A 19,668-nucleotide genomic window follows, 5' to 3' on the forward strand; every position below is an offset into this window, starting at 1 on the left:
TGTTGACTTTGGGTAAGTTGATCAACACCTCTCAGTTTTCAAATCTATTAAAATAGGAGTTAAAAATACATATCCATCTCACTGAGTCACTGGGAGGATAAAATAGCATGTGAAAACACTTTTTTGGACAGTAAAACAATGCAAATGCAAGGGGTAATTTCCCCCTCCTAAGTCACACCATCTTTCCCCTCTGTTCTTGGAAATGGCTTTCTTTTACTGATCGTTCTTTGACTACAAATCTCAAATAAAAACAAACTCATTCCTTCCTTCCTACTCTCTAGATACACATAAACACTTCTAGGCTCCTAATCTCCATGAAATCTTTGTACGGAGTACTCGATTTTTAAAAATCTGCATTCAAAATGACAAACTTAAAAAGGATGCATTGAGTCAGAACCTCTTGCATTTTAACGTTCTTTCTAGGAATTTATTTAAGCAGTTTTATTTCAGTGGTTTCCTATACATTGTATGATGGATCCAGATCTAGTATTTATCACGACATGAGACTTAGAACTGTATGTAAAAAGATCACTTGTCACAACAACCCTAACTCTCGCTGTTAACTATTTGGGCGCCTGATTAGAACTTCCCAGAAGGATGATTTATGTGGCACATCACTGTTGTTAGTCTACCCATATTAGGGCTCAACTGTCCTAAAGCCACATACCACTAAGAAAATGTATTTTATAAGATCTTAAATCAAGCTCTTCCCAGAAAAGTGATAGTTAAAAAAAAAAAAAAAAAGTGAGGAGGGCAGATGGTCGAAAAGTATGGAAATCAGCAGGCACTGACAGATGCTTCCAGAGGTTACAAATATTTATCATGTTCCGTTGGACACATGGCATTGTGCTAGGTGCTATACAAAAGTTAATCCAAAATGACAAGTCTTTTCCCACTACCCAACAAGAAGACAAGTGGACTGTACCTACCAAACAACAGACGGAAGGAGTGGGAATACAGACTAAGCTTTTGTTTTTGTTTAAGTATTTGTCTTGCTTGATTCTTAAGCACAAGCTAGGAAAGAAGAAGCGGGCAGGTTACTGTTTACTGCCTATCTTCCTCCATTTGATATAAATCTTCTGAGGGCAGACATCCTTGTTTTATTCACTGATGGAGCTAGATGCCTCAAAAACACCAGGCAACGGGGTGATCGACAAATAACAAGAAGAAAAGAGGAGGAGGAAATAGAACACCAGACTAACCAGGGGCGGAGACTGGAGACAGTTATTAATCTTAGTCTATATCATGTATTTAAAATCCCCCCCGTCTCCATATACTTGGACCTACCTTATACTGTCAGGATGGCTAAGGGCAAAGAGCCAAAGCTAGGTGTACTTTCTTGAGTAGTAAAGATGGTTACCCAGACCTTGCAGACAACAAACAGAACTGTGATCACGGCGAGTGGGCAGTGAGCAAAAAAAATAGGGGCTAGGTGAAGAGAAACTAAATGAGCCTTCCTACTTTATTTCCTCCCTAAATTTCTTCCACAATATTGAATTCATCATGAAGGAACTATTAAACATGTAACATAATGCTTTAGAAGTTACTGAGATATGGCATATATAAAGTATGCAGAGACCTCAAGTGTACAGCTGATGAATTTTTATATATACACATACACAACTGTATAAGTAGCACCTAGATCAAAGTTATATAATATTTACAACATTCTGGAAGACTCTCATGCCCCCAGTGGAAGTAACCACTATTCAGACTTCTACAGCTATTTAGTTTTGCCTATTATTAAGCTTCATGTAAATGGAATCATATAGTATGTAGTTCATTTTTCTGTATTACTGTGTAATATTTTGTTGTATAAATACACTTCCATTTATCTATTTACTGTTGAGGAATATTTGGCTGCTTCTAATGTTTCTTTAAATTCTATGTCTTTTGTTGGACTGAGGCACTCAATTATCTTGGATATATAATACGTAGAATTGCTTATGAGGTGGGTTATATGTTTGGTTTTAATGGATAGTGTCAATTTTTTCCCAAAGTGATTGTAACGATTTTTATACCCACCAGCAATGTGTAAGTGTTCCAGCTGACTTGATATTGTCAGTCTTTAAAATGTGAGCCATCTAGTAGATGTGCAATAGTCTCTCTTCAACTCGCATTTCCCTGATAACTGAGGATACTTTTCATGTGCTTACTGGCCACGTGGATATTCTCCTTGTGAAGTTCTTATTCAAGTTATTTGCCTATTTTTAAAATTGTCTTTTTTTTTTATTTGCCAAGAGTTCTTTATGTATTTCTAAATAAGAGTTCTCTGTCAAATACGTAGATTACAAACATTTCCTACCAATCTATGGGTTGCTTTTTCAATGTGTCTTTTGATGAACAGAAGTTCTGTATAATCCAGCTCATCAATTTTTTTCTCTTATGTATTTTTGTGTCCTGTTTAAGGAGTATTTGCTGCCTCCACGGTCATTCATTAACTCACATGTTAATTTAAAATTTTCTTGTAGCCACATTAAAAAGTAAAAATAAACAGATGAAACTGACTTTAATAATACATTTTATTTAAACCAATATATCCAAAATATTATCATTTCAATATAAGTATTAATAAAGTAGTTGATATTCTTTTTTTCATACTGTCTTTAAAATCCAATGTGTATTTTACAGTAAACAGCGCATCTCACTTCAGACTATGGAAACACTATCCTGACTTCATCACTATAGCTTGATTACAAAGCCTGGATTGTGGTAAGTCTTCCAACTTAGTTGTTCTTTCTTCACGATTGCCTTGGGTCTTCTAGGTCTTTCACACTTCCATTATCAATTTCCACCCCAAAACACCCTGCTTAGATTTTGACCAGAACTGAATTACAGACACCTTAACAATACTGAATACATGTATGTCATACACTGCTCCATTTATTTATATCTTTTTAAGTTTTGTTTGGCAACGTTTTTCGTACAGAAGGCTTGTATATCTTTTTGAGAGTTATTCCAGAATATCTAATACTTTGATGCTATTATACATGACTTTTACAATTTTCCTTTCCTGATTTCATGTTGCTAGTAGACAAAACCTCCAGTAAGTATATTTCTGAATATAAATGACCATAGTGGAATCTCTTTCTTCTTTCCAAATTCAGAGAGAAAGTATTCAATACTGCACCACTTAATATAATATCAGCTGTCAGTTTTTATCTAGAGGCTTTTAAGATGTTCTTTCAGTCTTTGGTTTCCTACAGTTTAAGATATGGCTAGGTATGGTTTTCTTTTTTTGTATTTTTCCTGCTTGGGGGTCAACTGATGTTGAATTTACTGGTTGATATCTTGCATTAGTTTCCAGGAATTTTTGACCATTAATTTTATCTTCAAACACTCCTCTGTGCTCCAATCTCTCTTTCATATCTAGAATTCTAATCAGATATAGATTAGACATTTTAATTGCATCCAAATTGCCTCTAACGCTTTTATGTTTTGCTTTGTGCTAGCCATTCTTTTTTTCTTTGTGCTTCAGTTTAAAATTCTTCTATTGATATGTTTTCAAAGTCATTAATCTTATCTTCTACTTTAAACACATCCACATTGTGTTCTGAATTTTATAAATCGAAATATTCAGTTCAGGACTTGATTTCTCTTTACTGATTTAATTCTGTTGGAATTCTTCACTTTATTTTGCCCATCTTTTCTTCTACTGTCTTTCACATATCGATCATAGTTATTTTAAAGTTCTTTTCTGCTAACTTTACTATCTGGATCATCTCGATCTGCTTCTATTATATGTTTATTTTCTTTATTTTCAGTCATATTTTCCAGTCTCTTCAAATGTCTAGTAATTTTTTACTGTGTGTAGGATATTGTAGATAAAAGAATCACAGCAGCTCCAAACAATATCTTCCACCACAAGTGTTCTCTATTTTGTCTTAGACCAACAGGAAGAGTGGGTAGTCCATTTGGCACAATCAGGGATTGATCTGAGTCAAGACTGGTTTACTGTTCTGTGAAGATTCAGTCCATCTCTTGTTTTACCCTGTTCCTCGAGCATGAATGTCCGTCCAAGGTCACTGACAGGGTCTGCAAGGTCTTTTTACTCCTGAGATCTGAAGTCTCCAATCCCAAGGAGGTTAAAATCTTTCCTTAGGGAGAGTCAGGTTGTGTGTGTGTGTGTGTGTGTGTGTGTTTTCATCTGTTTACTAAGATTCTGTCTCCTAAGTACCACGAGACTGAGATTTCAACCTGCCTTATGTCTGAGCCTCTAGCTTCTTGGGCTACCCCAGAATTCAGCAAGTCTTTTGAGGAAAATCCCCTTGCTTTGCAGAATCCTTTAGTTTCCAATCATTTCACCAGCCCTGTATAATCAATCACCAACAGAGTCAGATGATTCTTCTTCAACCCAGAATAGACTCCATTTGGGCCAAGCCTGATCCTCAATCCATGTCCAGGACTGTGGAATGTCTCCAGAGGAGAAACAGCCAGCAACTGTCAGCTCATCCACAAATAGCTCTTCACTGTCTGGAATTTTAATTTATCCAATTCTTGTTGCTTCCGTGGCTATCTCTGTTTTTAAAAAATATGATCTTTGTTATTTGTCTTTTTGTTTATTTGTTTCTTTGTAGCGAGTGCTGGCCTGCCATGACCTATTATACCTTATCTGGAAGTGGAAATCCTCCAATTTTAATGTTTATTTCTGGAGTTTCCTAGAGCCTAGGTTTTGTTTTTTTTTCCTCTCTTTTCTATCCATACTTATTCTCTTGATTATCTTGTCCAGTTTCATGATTATAAATACTGGCTACATTGTGATGCCTGCTAAATTTATATATCCAGCTCAGAATCTCTCCTCTGATTACAGATTCATATATCTAATCATTACCTGCTTTCTCTACTTGAGTAACTCAAGAGATATTTCACTTAAACTGTCTACAAACTAAACTCCTGGCCTCCTAGCCAACTGCCCAACCTTACCCGTTCTAGCTAAAGTTTCCCCCTATTTGAATTAAAAGAAACTATCCTTCGAAGGGTTCAGACCAGAAATCGTGCTGTAATCCTTCACCTCACTCTCTTCTCTCCACACACCATATCTAATTCATGAAGAAATCTTGTTGGTTCTATCTTCAGATATGCCCAGAATCCAGCCATTTCTCACCACGTCCACTGCTTCTACCCGAATCCAAACCATCTTTGTTTCTCACCCAGATCATCCCCAAGAGCCTCCTTGCCAGTATCCCCACTTCTACTCTTGCCCTGCTACTCGGTTTTCAAAACAACATTCAGAATGGTCCTTTTTATTCTGTCACCTTTTGTTTGAACTTCTTAAAAGGTTTACCTTTTAACTCAGAATTAAGCCAAAGACTTTCCCAAAGGTCTACGAAAACCTACAGTGCCAGTACCCAGCCTCCTGTTGCATCTGTTACGTTCGGGTCTCTCTGCCTGCTCCACATACGTACCAGGCATGCTTCCACCCCAGGGACTTTGCACAGGCTGTTCCCTCTGCCTGGAATGCTCTTCTCCCTTACATGACTCCCTTGCTCCTTTACGTCCTCCAATTCTTTGCTCAAATGTTATCTTTGTGAGGTCAACACTATCTTATTTAAAATGGCAATCCTCATTCCTGAATTCCATATCATTCTTATTCTGATTTTTTTCCCCATAGCACTGATCGCCATTGACGTACTACGAAATTTTCTTAGTTTTAGTTTTATCACCAGCCTCTCTCTCGCTATTTCTACCCTTTGGAAGTTCTCGGCTTATTCCTTTGGCCTCTCATGCCACGTATATTCAAAACCTGGCAATTATCTGGAGCGAGAGGTTGGCTGTGTGTTGGCTGTAGGTCTCTTCCCCATTTGTAGGCTCCCTCCATGAGGGCAGAAATGTTTGTCTCTTTTGTTTCTTGATGTCTTCTCCAGCACTCAGAATAGTCCTTATATGTAGCAGGTGCTCAATAAATGTTTCTGAATAAATAATGTTTAGAGATTTTGCAATGCAACATAGTAATAGTACAATGCAAGTGCTAAGGGACCATAGAAGCCAGAGCATGTGGCAAATTAAGGGAGGTTTTAGACATGACATGACACCTGAGTTGGATCTCTGTTAGCCAGGATTAAACTTTCATAAGTGCTGGCTACCTTTCCTACCTACTCCCAAGACTGTAACCCAGACTAGCAAGCAAGCTTTCATAAAGTACCCACATGCTGAAAGAACAATCGTCTCTTCCTCACTACCAGATTGCTTCAAGTATTTTCTTATTCTTTACCACCTACCATGAAGAGCAGAAAAAGACGGTTTCTGATGATAAGATCTTGATTGCTATTCAGAGTTTTTAACTAGGACCAAATCCGAGGAAATATTAACACATGGATGAAGAAAGTACAATACTTCACTCTGAGTATTAAAAGGAGAGGGCTTAAAACATGCTGTTATAAAAATTTTTAAAGAAAAATTAAGAAACGAAATAAAATTTCAATTCATTTTTTTGGCACTGATCAAAGAATGGAAGATGAACACTAGTGTTAAAATTAATGGTTATCATCAAAATACTGAGAACAGGTTTTCCTCTAGCCTCATAAAAGGAAAGGAGAGTAGCATTTCCAAAATACACAACAAAGTAGGAAGGAAACTGGAAAATCGGGATTTTTTTCCTAAACAGAGCTGTGCATAAAAGCATGATCATGTGTGTATATAAACACTCAGTGTATACAGATACACACAGATATAAACTAAATCTGCTTGCCAAACACAATTCCATAACAACCATCTGTTCTCGACTGCTTGGAATTTTCTCAAATTATCCTTCAAAGACCATTTTCATTCGTTCACTTTCATGTCAGAGACTCATAATTAAACATTTTTTTCCTTAGGGAAAATTTCAAAAATTTTGAACCCAAGTTGCCTAAAACTCAACCAACCACCTGACTTGCTTCCATTTGGCCAACCGTAAGGAGAGGCTCTAGCAAGAAGTAAATCGCTTTTCAAATTATATCTCCTGAGTGCCATGGGAGGTTCGAAAGCAGCATCAAACAAGATGCCCAGTCTCAAGGGCTTATGCTCATTTGGGGAAAGCAATATAAACCATATTTTAATTAGAAATGTCCTAGGGTAAAGCTAATTGGTGTGACAGTAACCGTAAGTTCCAACCAGAATGCAGAAGGCAAGAAGAGCTTGGATGTCATAGAACAGGTGGTTTTGGTTGGGCCTGAAAGAATGATGGGTCACAAGAAGGCAGAAAACAGGAAGGAAAGCTGAAACGAACTCAATGAGGAATGGAAGTAATTGAGGGTTAACAGGTAGCCACATTTTTTAAGAAATCAGGCAGGAGTTTTGATCTAATATAGGAGTTAAGAAGTAACCACCTTGATTCTTGAGCAGGACACTGAGAAATATCACAAATTTCTCTGGTATTATGGAAAAATTAGTCTGGTAATGGATTAGGAAGTAAAGGCTGCAGTGGGGAACCACAAAAGTGCACGCCGCAATAACCTGAACACTGGCTCAGCACAATGGGTGGCAGCAGAAACTAAGAGGAAGCAAATACAGGAGACAGTCTGAAGCAAGATACATTGTAGCCAATGAAGAAATGGGAAGAACACATCCACCCAGGCCAAGTAGATGAGAACTTAACACTGTATCAATGAACTGGCACAAAGCTGGAGCGATGCCATATGCCAAACACCACCAAGTAACTCTGGCCAAGGGAGTCTGTTTGCAGGCTGAAGTGCCTGTAAGCAGTGAGAGGTAAATGAATTGAACAGTGGGAAAAAAATGCCAGTATCAAAAAATGGAGAGAACAAGAGCCTAAGAGAAAAGAAAAACTATTGCATTCTTATCTTTCTAATGGAGGAGTTAAAAATCATACTCGTTTACATGATGCGTTTTAAGCATATTTATTCATTATTCACCTATTAAATAAACCTATAAATACAACTGATTGCAAGTCTTTATGTTAGCTATGACCTACATAAAGTACTACCTAAGTTGGGTGAACATTATAATAAACTAAAAAGTGACACCATTTTACAAAAGTTTACAATCTGATCGAGGGAACAATGGGGAGTGATATTCAGAACAGCATGACAGAGGCACCGACAAATCAGAATAGTCACAGAACCAGTGGGGCAAAGGTTCCGGCTGACTCTTGACTTTGGGAATAATAAATACAACAGTTAGAACACAGCAAAACAGAGGATAGCAAGTGCCATAGTGAGTTTTTATCTGAAAAGTTCCTGGGAGTTCATGGAAATCTTTCTTTATTGAAACTCTTTCAGACCTGAGAGATACATAGGGGGAAAAAATACAAAAAGAAGGAAACAAAAATCTGGCAGGTGTTTAAGGGACAGTGACAGAGTTGATCATATTAAGTGCTGTGGGAGCCCAGGAGGGGCACTACTAATCCCCAGCTCAGGGGGAGTAGGGAGCTTCCTGGGGGAGGAAAAACTGAGCTCAGCTCGCCAGGCACGGGAAAAGGTTGGACAAAGCCGGACAAAGCGGAGGGTCCTGTCTGCAAAGACACAGCTGATGAGGCACAGGAGAGCACTATGAGTTGAAGCCTCATTAAGTCTTTTTGTTCCAAAAGGCAAAATCATATAAACCACACAAGTTGTAGGAGGCAAAAACTGAGACAACCTTGTAAAAATCTATGCATTGTAAATGTACCACGACTGTGAAAGTAGCCTCGTTCCAGGCACCAAAGCAGTTTGACAAAGAATAAGGAAGCAAGGTGTCAGAGTCAGGATGGACCTTTATCTCCAGCCTCCCAAATCCTGGATCCCAGTCAGGGGACTGTGCTCTGGACTCTGAAGCAGGGCTGTCCTGAGTTAGAATGAATCATGTGTAAAGATGTTTTTAGCAACTCACCACTAGGTAACCAATGCTGAGGTTGCAATTTGGGGTTGGGACCGGGTCCAAAAGCCACAGAAATGGGCTGAGCATGCTGATAAGACACTGCACAGAAATGCAAAGAAGTGCCAGCGGGGCCTTTTTTATGCCGATTCCACACCCTTCTCTGCCCCAAGCTAAAGCTAGCAAGCAGGCAGCCACCCATCCAAAGGGCCTGGAGAGAAAGAGAGAGATGAAAAAAAAGCCTCATCTTCGACTGATTTTCTGTGCCATGGATGCTTTGAGGATTGCCTGGAATTCAAGATGAAGATCCTGGCTTTCAAGCTTTCCAAGTCTTTGTTCATGCCTCCCCAGGAAGCCCAACATGTAGAACAGATGGAAGCGAAGCTGCTTCGGTTCTGCAGCAGCTGGGGCTCTGTGGAGCTCTGGGTTTGAGACCCCCTCCGTCCCCTCACAGGCTCTCCAGTCTGCCCTCCGTGCTGGGCCAGGCCTGGGGCGCTGAGGCCGGATCCACACGGCTGCCTTCATGAATGTCGGCAACAAAACCACATTATCAGGCCTCCTCCTTGCTTAAATTTATAACAATTTTTGAGACACAATTAATGCCTCAAAAATTCAGATTTCTATCTTATATTTCACCATATATAAAAACCCTCTCTTTGCTGTATCCTTAAGAGGATAAAAATAGCCTTAAAAAAATAAAATTTCCTTAATTGTTTCTGTCAGATCAGCTAATTCTACCCTTCAGGTACCAGGGCAGAAGTCATAATGACAACTGAAATATGGTTAATGACTTAGGCTAAATGGCTACTAAGAGAAAATAAAATCCCTTACAGGGTTTTAAATACCAAACCAACCATAAAATCTCCAAGGCAGGAAAACCCATTATAAAGCAACATAATCCTATCATCTCCGGGCAGTCTGGGCTACTTTTAACTATTTGCTTGAAAAATACTGCAATGACGATACATCAATTATTATTCCTATTAAGTGTTTTATAGGTATTAGCTGGATAATCCTCAGCAGAGAGACATGACATCAACTCTTAATGTGCTAGTCACTGATCAACCGCTACTATATAACTCTATGACCTGGATCATTCTCAGACTGTTTCTTGACTTAAAAGAGGGACAATGACCCCTGCTCCTAGCTACCTTCCATGCCAACACAGAATGAAATGCAGGAATTATGTAAAAATGTTTCAAGTTGGAGGCCAGGTGGTTTAAATAGATAAAAGTATTATCGCTTCAGTAAACCACACTGGCACCCAGGAGAAAGGACAGGTATTCACGCTGCTGCTGCACACACAGAATGTGATTCTGCCAAGTCAGCGACGACGACTCCGAAACAACAGACAGCCTGTGTCCCTGAATGTGCTGCTGGCAACGATGCTCCTCCTACATGCTCAGTCTGCTCCTCGTTTTGCTTCTAATTTCTTTTCCGTAAGCTCCTTGGCATAGACCTCCTCCTTTTCAACATATATCCCTCTTTCTTTTGAGCATCTGGGTGTTGGGTCCTAATGCTGTCCTTTTCTTCCTTGATTCGGCTGCCAGTGGAAAAGTCCTAAAATGCAAATATGGCCATCCTGCTTCCCTGCTTGAGCCCAACAATGCCTCCCGCCTCTCTCTGCTCTACAGTATAAAGGCCAAACGCCTTAGCTGACTTCCAAGGACCTGTATTATGTGACTTTACTGACCACTCAGGGCTCATGTCCTACCTACCACTCCTCAAGTCAGACCCTGAAGTCCAGCCAAGCTCGTCCCCATCATACTGCAACCTGCAGGACCATTCAGGCTCTGAGGCTTTAGTTCATGCCGGAAATTATCCCTCCTAAAACCCTGACCACCTCCCGTTTCTGTCCACCCTGCCTGTGTAGCCATGACATCCAGCAGAGACTCCCAGTGCTGCACTTATCATGGTGACAGTATAGCCACACGCTCCTTCTCTTAGATGACGCTCCTTGGAGGCAGGGGCCATCCCTGATACTCATCCTTGTATTCCAGGACTTGGCCTTGCCGTGGACTCTCAATACATATTTGCTGAATCCACTGTAATTACTAGTTCATGTGATTTTATTCACTGGGCAAGTATTTACTCTGTATCAAACTTTTATATTCTAATGAGACAAAAATTAAAATGAAATCAGAAATCCGAACACGATCACGAGCTGAAGCTGTGGTAAGTTCTATGAAGGAAACAGAGTGAAATAGAGAATGATTAGGGTGAGGGGCAGGGACCTGCTTTAACTTAAAAGACAGCGAACCAGCCATGTAAAGCATGCGGTGACGAGCAGTCCAGGCAGAAGGGACAACATAGGCAAAGGCCAATAGGTGGGAAAGAACTGCTAGTTCGGGCGTTAAAAGATGGCAAGTCTTTTGGCTGAAGAGTAATGAAAGAGACAGGAAGTCATTTATTTGAAAAATTTGGTGAAAGAGAGAGCGTAATGGTAGGGGGTCCTGCTTGGCACTGTCAGGGGTCTGAATTTTATTCTAACTGCAACAGGAAGCCAGGTTAAAAACAGCAGTTAAAATGATCTAACTTAGCTTGATCAAAGAACCACGGGACAACTCAGTCAAGAAGGACAAAATGACTGTTTCACCAAGGTCAGCACCCGATCCAAAGGCCGTACCTCTGCCTGCCACGCCAGGGTAGAGGCTGAGAGGGCGGACGTTCTGCCGGCGCCGAGAACAGCGATCGTTTCTCCGTCATCATCCACCACTTTGAAGTCCAGGTCCTCGTTGTATTTTCTGCGCTTCACTTGTCGTCCTGAGCGTCGTTTCTGCAGGGCAAACACACCCGTCAGAGACAGACTGTGAGTCAAAGGCTAAAGCTTGCACAAGAATACCTCCAACTATACTCGTGGATGTGCAAAGGAGAGCTCTCTGACTATACGAAAGGGATCTTCCTTAAACACAACTTTTAAAAACTGAATTCACTCAGAAAAGGATCTAACTGAGGGAGGGGACCCAAAATGCCAGGACCACTGAGAAGGTGTAGTCTCAGAATCCAGTGGGATGTATTTTCTTCATCAATGGCAGTGACTTTTCCCTCCTTTCTGGAATTGGCTTCTATTCCAGCAAAACAGAGGAGGGAGGTAAACTCCATCATCTTTGAGGTCTTTTCCAGTGTGGCTGGAAACTCTGATTTTATGACAATGATATAATTGTTTTTGTTTGAATTCACCATACTTACCATGGGACTTCTAAAAAACTAAATAATATCGACTTTATTAGAATCTCGTTAATACCTCACGAAATGCAGGGAGACATCTTAAGTGTGACAAAACAAGACTCGTGAGTCACCATCTGAGGACTCGTCTATAATTAAGTAGCTTGTGACCTTTTAGACAGACAGCATTCTGCAACAAAGCAGCCGAGTGGCCTTGCTCCAACAGAAAAACACACGGCTCATCTCTATGTACACATCACAACCAAGCAAGAGAAACACTTCTGGGAACCATTCACCTGCTAGCTCTTTCTCAAAAACTTACACCTTAAAAAACAAAAGTGAAACCTCGCCTCCCTTATTTTCTAAAAGATATCTCCTGGGTCTCTCTCTGTGTGTTCCCATCATTTCTTCACTATGTCACCTCTGTGACATTTAATTTTATGTGAGGAATTCCAAATAAAAACCTCCCCCTTCAATCTCACATACAGATCACCGTCCTGGAAACACCCCCAACCAACTCCCATCACCCTGACGTGCTTGTTCCTGAGTTTATAAGCAGTGTGTGTGTGGGGGCGGGGGGGGCGAGGGGGGGGCAGAGTTTCAGCTCTGACACTCCAGACACTACTACTCACTACTACTGTGACTTTAGGAGCTGACACCTTCCTACAATGAAGATCACCCTAAAAATCTTGAGGGTCCAGATGATACCTGAAGGTGAAGTAAGCCGGTCTTATTCTAAACGTCCCCTTGCGACACACATAACCGGCTGTGGATATCAGAGGAAAGAGTACTTTTAAACATTAGAACTCAGGTCCAAGAGAGGTTGCCTCAACTCAGGGAGAAAATTCTTGCCAATATCATGAGAACACGGGCGTATTTTCAGGAATCCCATTTAGGTGGGAAACTCCTTGTTTTTATGTTTGACCAAACGTTCCTTACTATTTTGCATAATGACTACATTCCTAACTTTTCCAGCACTGGGATGATAAAAACATCCTGGTGCAGACTGCCCCAGCTCCCTGGGCCCTAAATGCATTACCTACATGCAAAAACAGGCCCGAGCTGTACCTAGCTTGGCTCGCAACTCCATTTTCCACATTCGCTCTGTGCCTCCGAATATGCTACTTTCCAAGACGGAAGCAAACACCACTAAAAAACTGGGAGATTATTAGTATGAAAGATCAGGATGCTAAGGAAAAGGCCTGTGGTCTTTTGGTGCTCACCCACCAAAACCGTGAAAGCCCAGTCCAGGTCTGTGCACAGGGGATGTCGACCTGAGAGGGGGAGAGAGGAGCAACCGGATCAGCATCAGCGAGACCCCACCTGGCAGCCGCAGCCTCCACCAGGGCGCCCGGTCACGGCTGTACCTGGCTGTCTGCAGACTCGGTGGACTCCTCCGGACTCCGCAGGGATGGGTTCGGCAGGCCCTGATCCAGCTCTAAACTCTCCACTGTGGTTTCGCTTTTCCTTTTTCCTTTCTTCTTCTTCTCTACTGGGGTTGGTCCTTGCTCCTTGCTACAAGGAGAAATTCAGAATTAAAACTGTGGGGCAGCTTTTAAAACTAAGATTTCTCATGTGATCGAAGTTATAATATCATATTTTGGGAATCTTGAACCAGGGTAGGCTTTAATGGAGAATCTATGAGTTTCTTCCCATATAAATATGAGAAGAAATATCTACATGAATTGATGCAGAATTCATTCACTTTTGTACACCCCTCACGACTACTATAGCGATGATCAATGTGATAATAAAATAATATAAACATCTCCAAAAACCTTTCGGTTTATATAAATGTCTTCTCTAGGAAGTCTAATTGCTTTGCAGATATTGAGAACCACCAAATTTCAATCTCCCTTTTCGTTATATGGGAAGAGACATTTTCCTAATCTGTCATCACCCTCTATTGAGAATGTTCTATGTGTAAGACCTAAAGTTCTAGAAACTCAAAAATGAAGACAGCACTGTCCTTGTTCTTGAAGAGGTTACAATGATAAAAACTCTATAGACCACCTAGAGCCACAATCCAAAGCAGCAGATGAATGCTCCCTGAGAGAGGCAGAGATGGGCGGAGTCCATCTATCCTGCCAGGCCCTGCTAAGATGGCCACATCTCCTCTAAAAAGCCTCTGGTTGATAGAATCTCTTCCTTATACTCCCCAAACTCTTCAAACTGTTCTTTGCTTAAGATACACAAACTCTCATCTTCTACCAAAGGTCATCTTTAACCATGATACCAGGCTCAGAACCATACAGTGCCTGGACCCTCTGCCGTATCTTGATAAACGTTTGCTGAATGGATGAATATTTTATACTTCTCTGATCTCCCACCAGACTCCAAGTTCCTAGAGGACAATATGTACTTGATTTTAAGTTTTATATTCCTCACAATGAGTAGGCTTACGCCTTATACATAGTAAGTATTCAATAAATATATACTGAAGATATAGATGGACAGATGGATGCATCGATGGATGGATTAGATGACTTATCGTTGAGGTGATTTGTGAAAATGCATCTGAGTGAGGATATACACAGAATTTTGACAGACGGAAAATAGGAATAATAATAATAATAATTTATTATAGCTAATAAGTAACATTACATGTAGGCACAGTTCTCTAAATCCTTTACATGGATTATCTCCTTTATTCTTCACAAGAACCTTACAAGGCTGAGTGTATTATCTTCATTTTATCAAGAGGCACAGTGAAGATCAGTTTGATGTCCAGGGTAACATGGCTAGTAAATGGCAGAGAAAGGATCTGAACTCCGGCATGCTTTTAACCACCACAGCATTCTTGGGAAATGGAAGGTCTTAAGGGCATATTTTGTAAAAGATAGTCTATGTGGCTGGATGAACAGCCAGGGCAAGTGAACAAGTACTAAGTGACAGAGCTGGAAAAAGTCAGTGATACACCAGCCTTGAGAGTTTGCACTTCATTCTGTGTGAAAGGGCCATGATGGCAAGCAAGCCCAGGCGAGAGGGAATAAAGACCTAGGCCAGACATAATCAATGAAAACTCAAGGGTGAAAATGATTTGAAAGATCCAGCAAAAGTAGAGCCATTAAGTCTTGGCAAATTACAGATGTGAAAGATGAGAAAAGAGATAAAATTATTGATATTTTCCATCAGGTGAGTTACTGAAAGGTGTGAAGGAAGAGATGGGAACCGAGCGCCTTGTTTAGAGAAGGGACGGACACCCAGCACGATGAACCTGTGGTAGAAAGACCAACCAGAGTTGACTACTGATTCAGACTGCCTCTCTCTTGAACACCTTGACCACTCACGGATCCCCAAATCATGTCAGCACAAACTTAACCCATCCCCGATTCCTGAGGATGAAGACTGGCTGGCTACCTATCAGGAAAGTTCTCTATGGAAATTATTTTGTTCTAACCTGAGGAAATGAAACTCAAGGGGTCCTGCCATTTTAGAGGATTATACATTTTAACAAGAGGCCTGTACTCTCAAGCAGGGGGGAAAAAAAGCAAAAATTCTTCTATTTCTTATCAGGTCAGGACAGGAGACTTTGGTGAAACAGTTTAAAAAGATGGAAAATTTTCATAGGGATATTTATCTGTTATATGGCTTCTCACTAAGAAAACTGTATAGCTATTTATATTCTACAAAGTACTTGTGCGTTCTGAGTCTCATTTAACTGTTAAAATCACAATTCCATGAGGGAGCCAGGGCAGATGAGCCTCAGATTCCAGATGAAGAAACCATAGGCCCCAAAGTCAGCAGCAGAGCAGAGGCCGCACTCAGTTCACCTGACTCACAGCCTGCTGCTTTTCACACCGTGTACCGATCCTGATCCCCCAGACTCCAGGGGTGGGCAGGGGGTCAGGCTGGACTATGGTATCCTATTCCTTTACTACAGTGACTGGTCCGGGGATGGACAAATGACTCAGCCAGGATAATTTGGGAGTCCGTCCTTGAAACAACAAAAACAAAAATATTAATTTTGGGCCGGAGTGGGTAGGGAAATACATGTCGTACCTCTTAGGTCGTAAGGCTGTTAAGCCATGAGCCCACTGTTGGAGATAGCCACAATTCAACCTTGAGAATAAAAGCAACTGCAAAGGATGGAGCTGACGACCAGGTTGGTGCAGAGAAGGGCTGCACACAAAGCCCTGTGGGATCCTCCACTCTACCTCCGGGTTCTGAGTCCCTAAGCCAATGAACACCTTTTTATTTATTTTTTTTTAACTTAGGTTAACTCAAGCTGGGTTTATGTCACTTGTAACCGAGAGAGTTCTAAATAATTCAAAGACCTAATACCCTCACCATTTAATGGTACTTGAGGCTGGATCAAAGCAATCTTATTTTTATAATCCTCTTTTCTAGCTTTCAGAGTTAGAACCAACTTACAAGACAGAAAAATGTAGCAGACATGACTTTTTAGGCTCGAAGTACCTATTTTTAGTAACAAAATCAAACTTGATTTTAAAATAAAACATATATCCACTTTTCTAAAACAAGCATCTACCACACATTTATTCATGAAAGCAAGAAACTTCTGATATATAACGTATACTACCCATGCAGGATGACTGTCGAGAAAGACGAACGATGGTTTATAAGTAGGCCTCCCCCCAAATCTCTCTCCGTCTTCCACACAGCTTCACCAGCCAGGAAGATTCTACGCATCTTTACTTTCTGCAGTTTGTATTAGGAAAATAAGGGGTTTATTTTGTTTTTATTATTTTTTTTAACTCCAAATAGGAAATTACATTATAGTATTAAAGCACCAGACAGACACTCTCCAACTCTCCTCCCAGCCTTATCTCCAGTTCCCACCTCCAGGTTTCTTTGCTAGAACTGAGAGTTAGAAACTGAGTGCCAGACCTGAATACGAGGAAAAAGGTCCAGGTATGTGATACAACATTGTATGACAATGACTTTTTTTTTATTACTGTCCCTCCATGGACCCCAGGTATTGACATTTTTTATCTACCAAAAAAAAAAAAGCATTGCTTCAAAATGGCCCATCTTTCCACTTTAAAATTAAATCTTATAAAATGTCCATCCAAGCCTTAGCAGAACAGAATCAGTTACTGCCACAGTGAGTTGCCATAATCTCCAAATTCAGAATGACTAAAAACAGCTCATGATGCCAATTCCTGCCTTCCCAGACGTGCAGGCGTGCGGGGTGTCCAGCCCGGGAACCACAACCACACTCCAGGGAACAGCCCTTTCAGAGAAGCTTCCAGTCCGGGCCTTACCATATTTTCGGTATTAGACTACTAACCCTCCTCCCAGTAGTCTAATACCGAAAATATGGTATTGGCCCCAAAGAGATCATTTGCACACTTAATTCAACTTTTACTTAATGCCCATATTAGTTCAGCCTATATCTAGAGAACTGAGCTGGGCATAGCTTTTAAAGACTAGTTAAAAGAAAAAAATGCAGAACACCTAATTGTTTTGGTGCTTATGGAGTCAGCTACAGACAAAATGAGAACCAAATCTACCCTGTCCTTAGCCCCTTTAACTGTATTGTTAGCACCATCAAAAAAAAAGATTATATAAGTTTGTGATATTATCCTAGTAAAAAATGAAACAAAAACATTATGGACTTATAGGATGAAAAACAGAGTTTTAACAAACCTTATTAACAGTGATAAAAGCAAATGAAAATAGAAATTTTTTAAATGTAGAAAGATTTCAAATGCAATGTACGTCATCCCTGCTTGTACCAAATCCCACTTTCCAGAATCGCGTTTGACTAATACCTCCCTGACTCTAAATATGTTCATATCTCTAGTTCTTTATCCACATTAAGCAATAGCTACTGACATCCTGTTATGAAAACTGATAACTTTTTTAGATCTTACATATCTCCCCGCTCCTTCCTCTACTCAATGTTTTTGTCGAATTTTCAGTCTAAGCAAACCATGTTTTAAATTTGCATTAATTTTTCTCGTTTTCTGACCAGAATCCGAGGATGTTAAACTTAAAATCTTTTACAAGTTCTTTTCCTTGGCTTGTTTCTTCTGAGGACAGTTGTTCTGTTCATTCCTTTTTCCTCTTCTTTGCTGTTTGTTTTCCTCCACAGTCTCATGATCTTTGGTGGAGTGTTTCTATTTAAAATGAACGAGGCTGATAATGCAGGTGGCTACCTAGGCGATGTACTGCCGAATAAGTCACATTCTCCAAGAAGCCTCACTCATGAATGAGAGGCCTGGCCTGGGACTCTGCATACATGGGCGGCTGCCTCTCTTTCTCCCTTTTAGGGTATGGGCAGGGAAAGGCAGAGAAGCTAGTGCCCCAGGCTCCTTCTTGGGGATGTCAAGTCTCCATTTGGAGCCCTAGGCCCTCCCCCAGAACAAACTGCTCAGTATCTCGAGAGTAACTGCCTGACTTCAGCCTGGCGCTGACAAACTATGAAGCCACTCTGCAGACAGTCCATTAATCAGCCATCTCCACTTCTGGCATGCCTCCCATCCCTTCTCCAGGGCTGCCAGGTCCACTGTGTGGAGGAAACACTTCTACCTCTGCTACCAACTTAGCTCCCGCATGTGCTCTGAGTTGGGACTCCCTTCACAGCAGTTACCCATCGGTACGATAACACCGGCTTTCCACATCCAGAAATTCTTAACATCGCTTATCTCTGAAGAATGTATTCCCCTCTGTTCTTCCAGTCATTTCACTAAGATTTGGTGAAGAAAGGAAAATAAAAATATGTTCAGTCTACCACCGTAAAACAAAAAATGCCCCTCAAAGGACATTTATTTAAATGCCTTTGGGTCTTTCTGCTTTTAGTCGTTCCTTATCTATTAATTCCTTTAATACCTGGCTCAATACTCACTTCTTCTAAAGGATTCCCTAGATCAGAACTGAAGCATTCTTAATCCTCTAAATCTTTTCAGCTATTCTGTATACAGTTATACTAGGTTCTTTCACTTATTTGCATTTTTGCCTGTTTCTTGAATGCTTGCAAGGCTGTTTCTCTAACTCATTAAAGTTCCTCATAGAGGATACTTCTGTGACACCTTCCTTCCTCGATTATCCTATTCCTAACAAAACTATTCACAAACAAAGCAAGATACAGGAGGCACTGAAAATACACTAGATAAATAAATGAAGCATTATGGCTTAGTAACTGTTCCTTACAGATTAGGTAAAGGTCCACTATGCACCAGACTCTAACTTAGAAAGCCCTGGGGGTCACAGAGTAAGCACTCCAGGTGCTCTTAGAAAAATGAGAATGGAGACCTAGCCCAAAGCTTCAGAGGTGGGTCTCTGCCATGATCATTTCGATTCCTTCTCTACTAACATAATGCCCAATGGGTTCAAAGCACAAGGTCTCTACTCACTGTCTTCTTTCTTCAAATATAAAAATAAGTCCCCCAACAGAATCTGGTCAATGGACCCTCTAGAGCCTCAGCCCAGTCTCAGTAAAGAGCTGCACTCTAAACAAAGACAGGTGTTGACCTTCAAATAGGGAGGCAGAGCTAGTAGACTGACTTTTACTCTGCCTGCATCACAGTCATCACAGCTCATAAGGTTATACAATCAGAAGCTTTGGGGCTTGGCTTAACTTTCCAGAAACAACCATCAAAGGAAATAAGAAAAGGTAAAACCGTTTTTCCAGGATGTCACTAAACTTACTGAATTTAGGAGAAAAGCTTGCTCTGGGTTGACAAACAAAAACAAATGGGGGCAAAATTCTGAGGCACAGAAATTGGGGCTTGTACTAAAAAA

The 19,668-nt window shown here is 40.6% G+C and overlaps 1 protein-coding gene across 1 annotated transcript in view; it reads right to left on the bottom strand.

Moving 5' to 3' along the window:
* CHD6 (chromodomain helicase DNA binding protein 6) overlaps positions 1 to 19,668 on the bottom strand; it is a 175,004-nt gene that overhangs the window by 88,462 nt on the left and 66,874 nt on the right. The window contains 2 exon segments of the mRNA XM_025039666.1: positions 11,420 to 11,569; positions 13,326 to 13,473. Of these exon segments, the coding sequence (XP_024895434.1) occupies positions 11,420 to 11,569; positions 13,326 to 13,473 (298 nt within the window).

This window comes from Pteropus alecto, unplaced genomic scaffold (genome assembly GCF_000325575.1).
Source record: "Pteropus alecto unplaced genomic scaffold, ASM32557v1 scaffold45, whole genome shotgun sequence".
In the NCBI taxonomy this organism is placed as follows: Eukaryota; Metazoa; Chordata; class Mammalia; order Chiroptera; family Pteropodidae; genus Pteropus; species Pteropus alecto.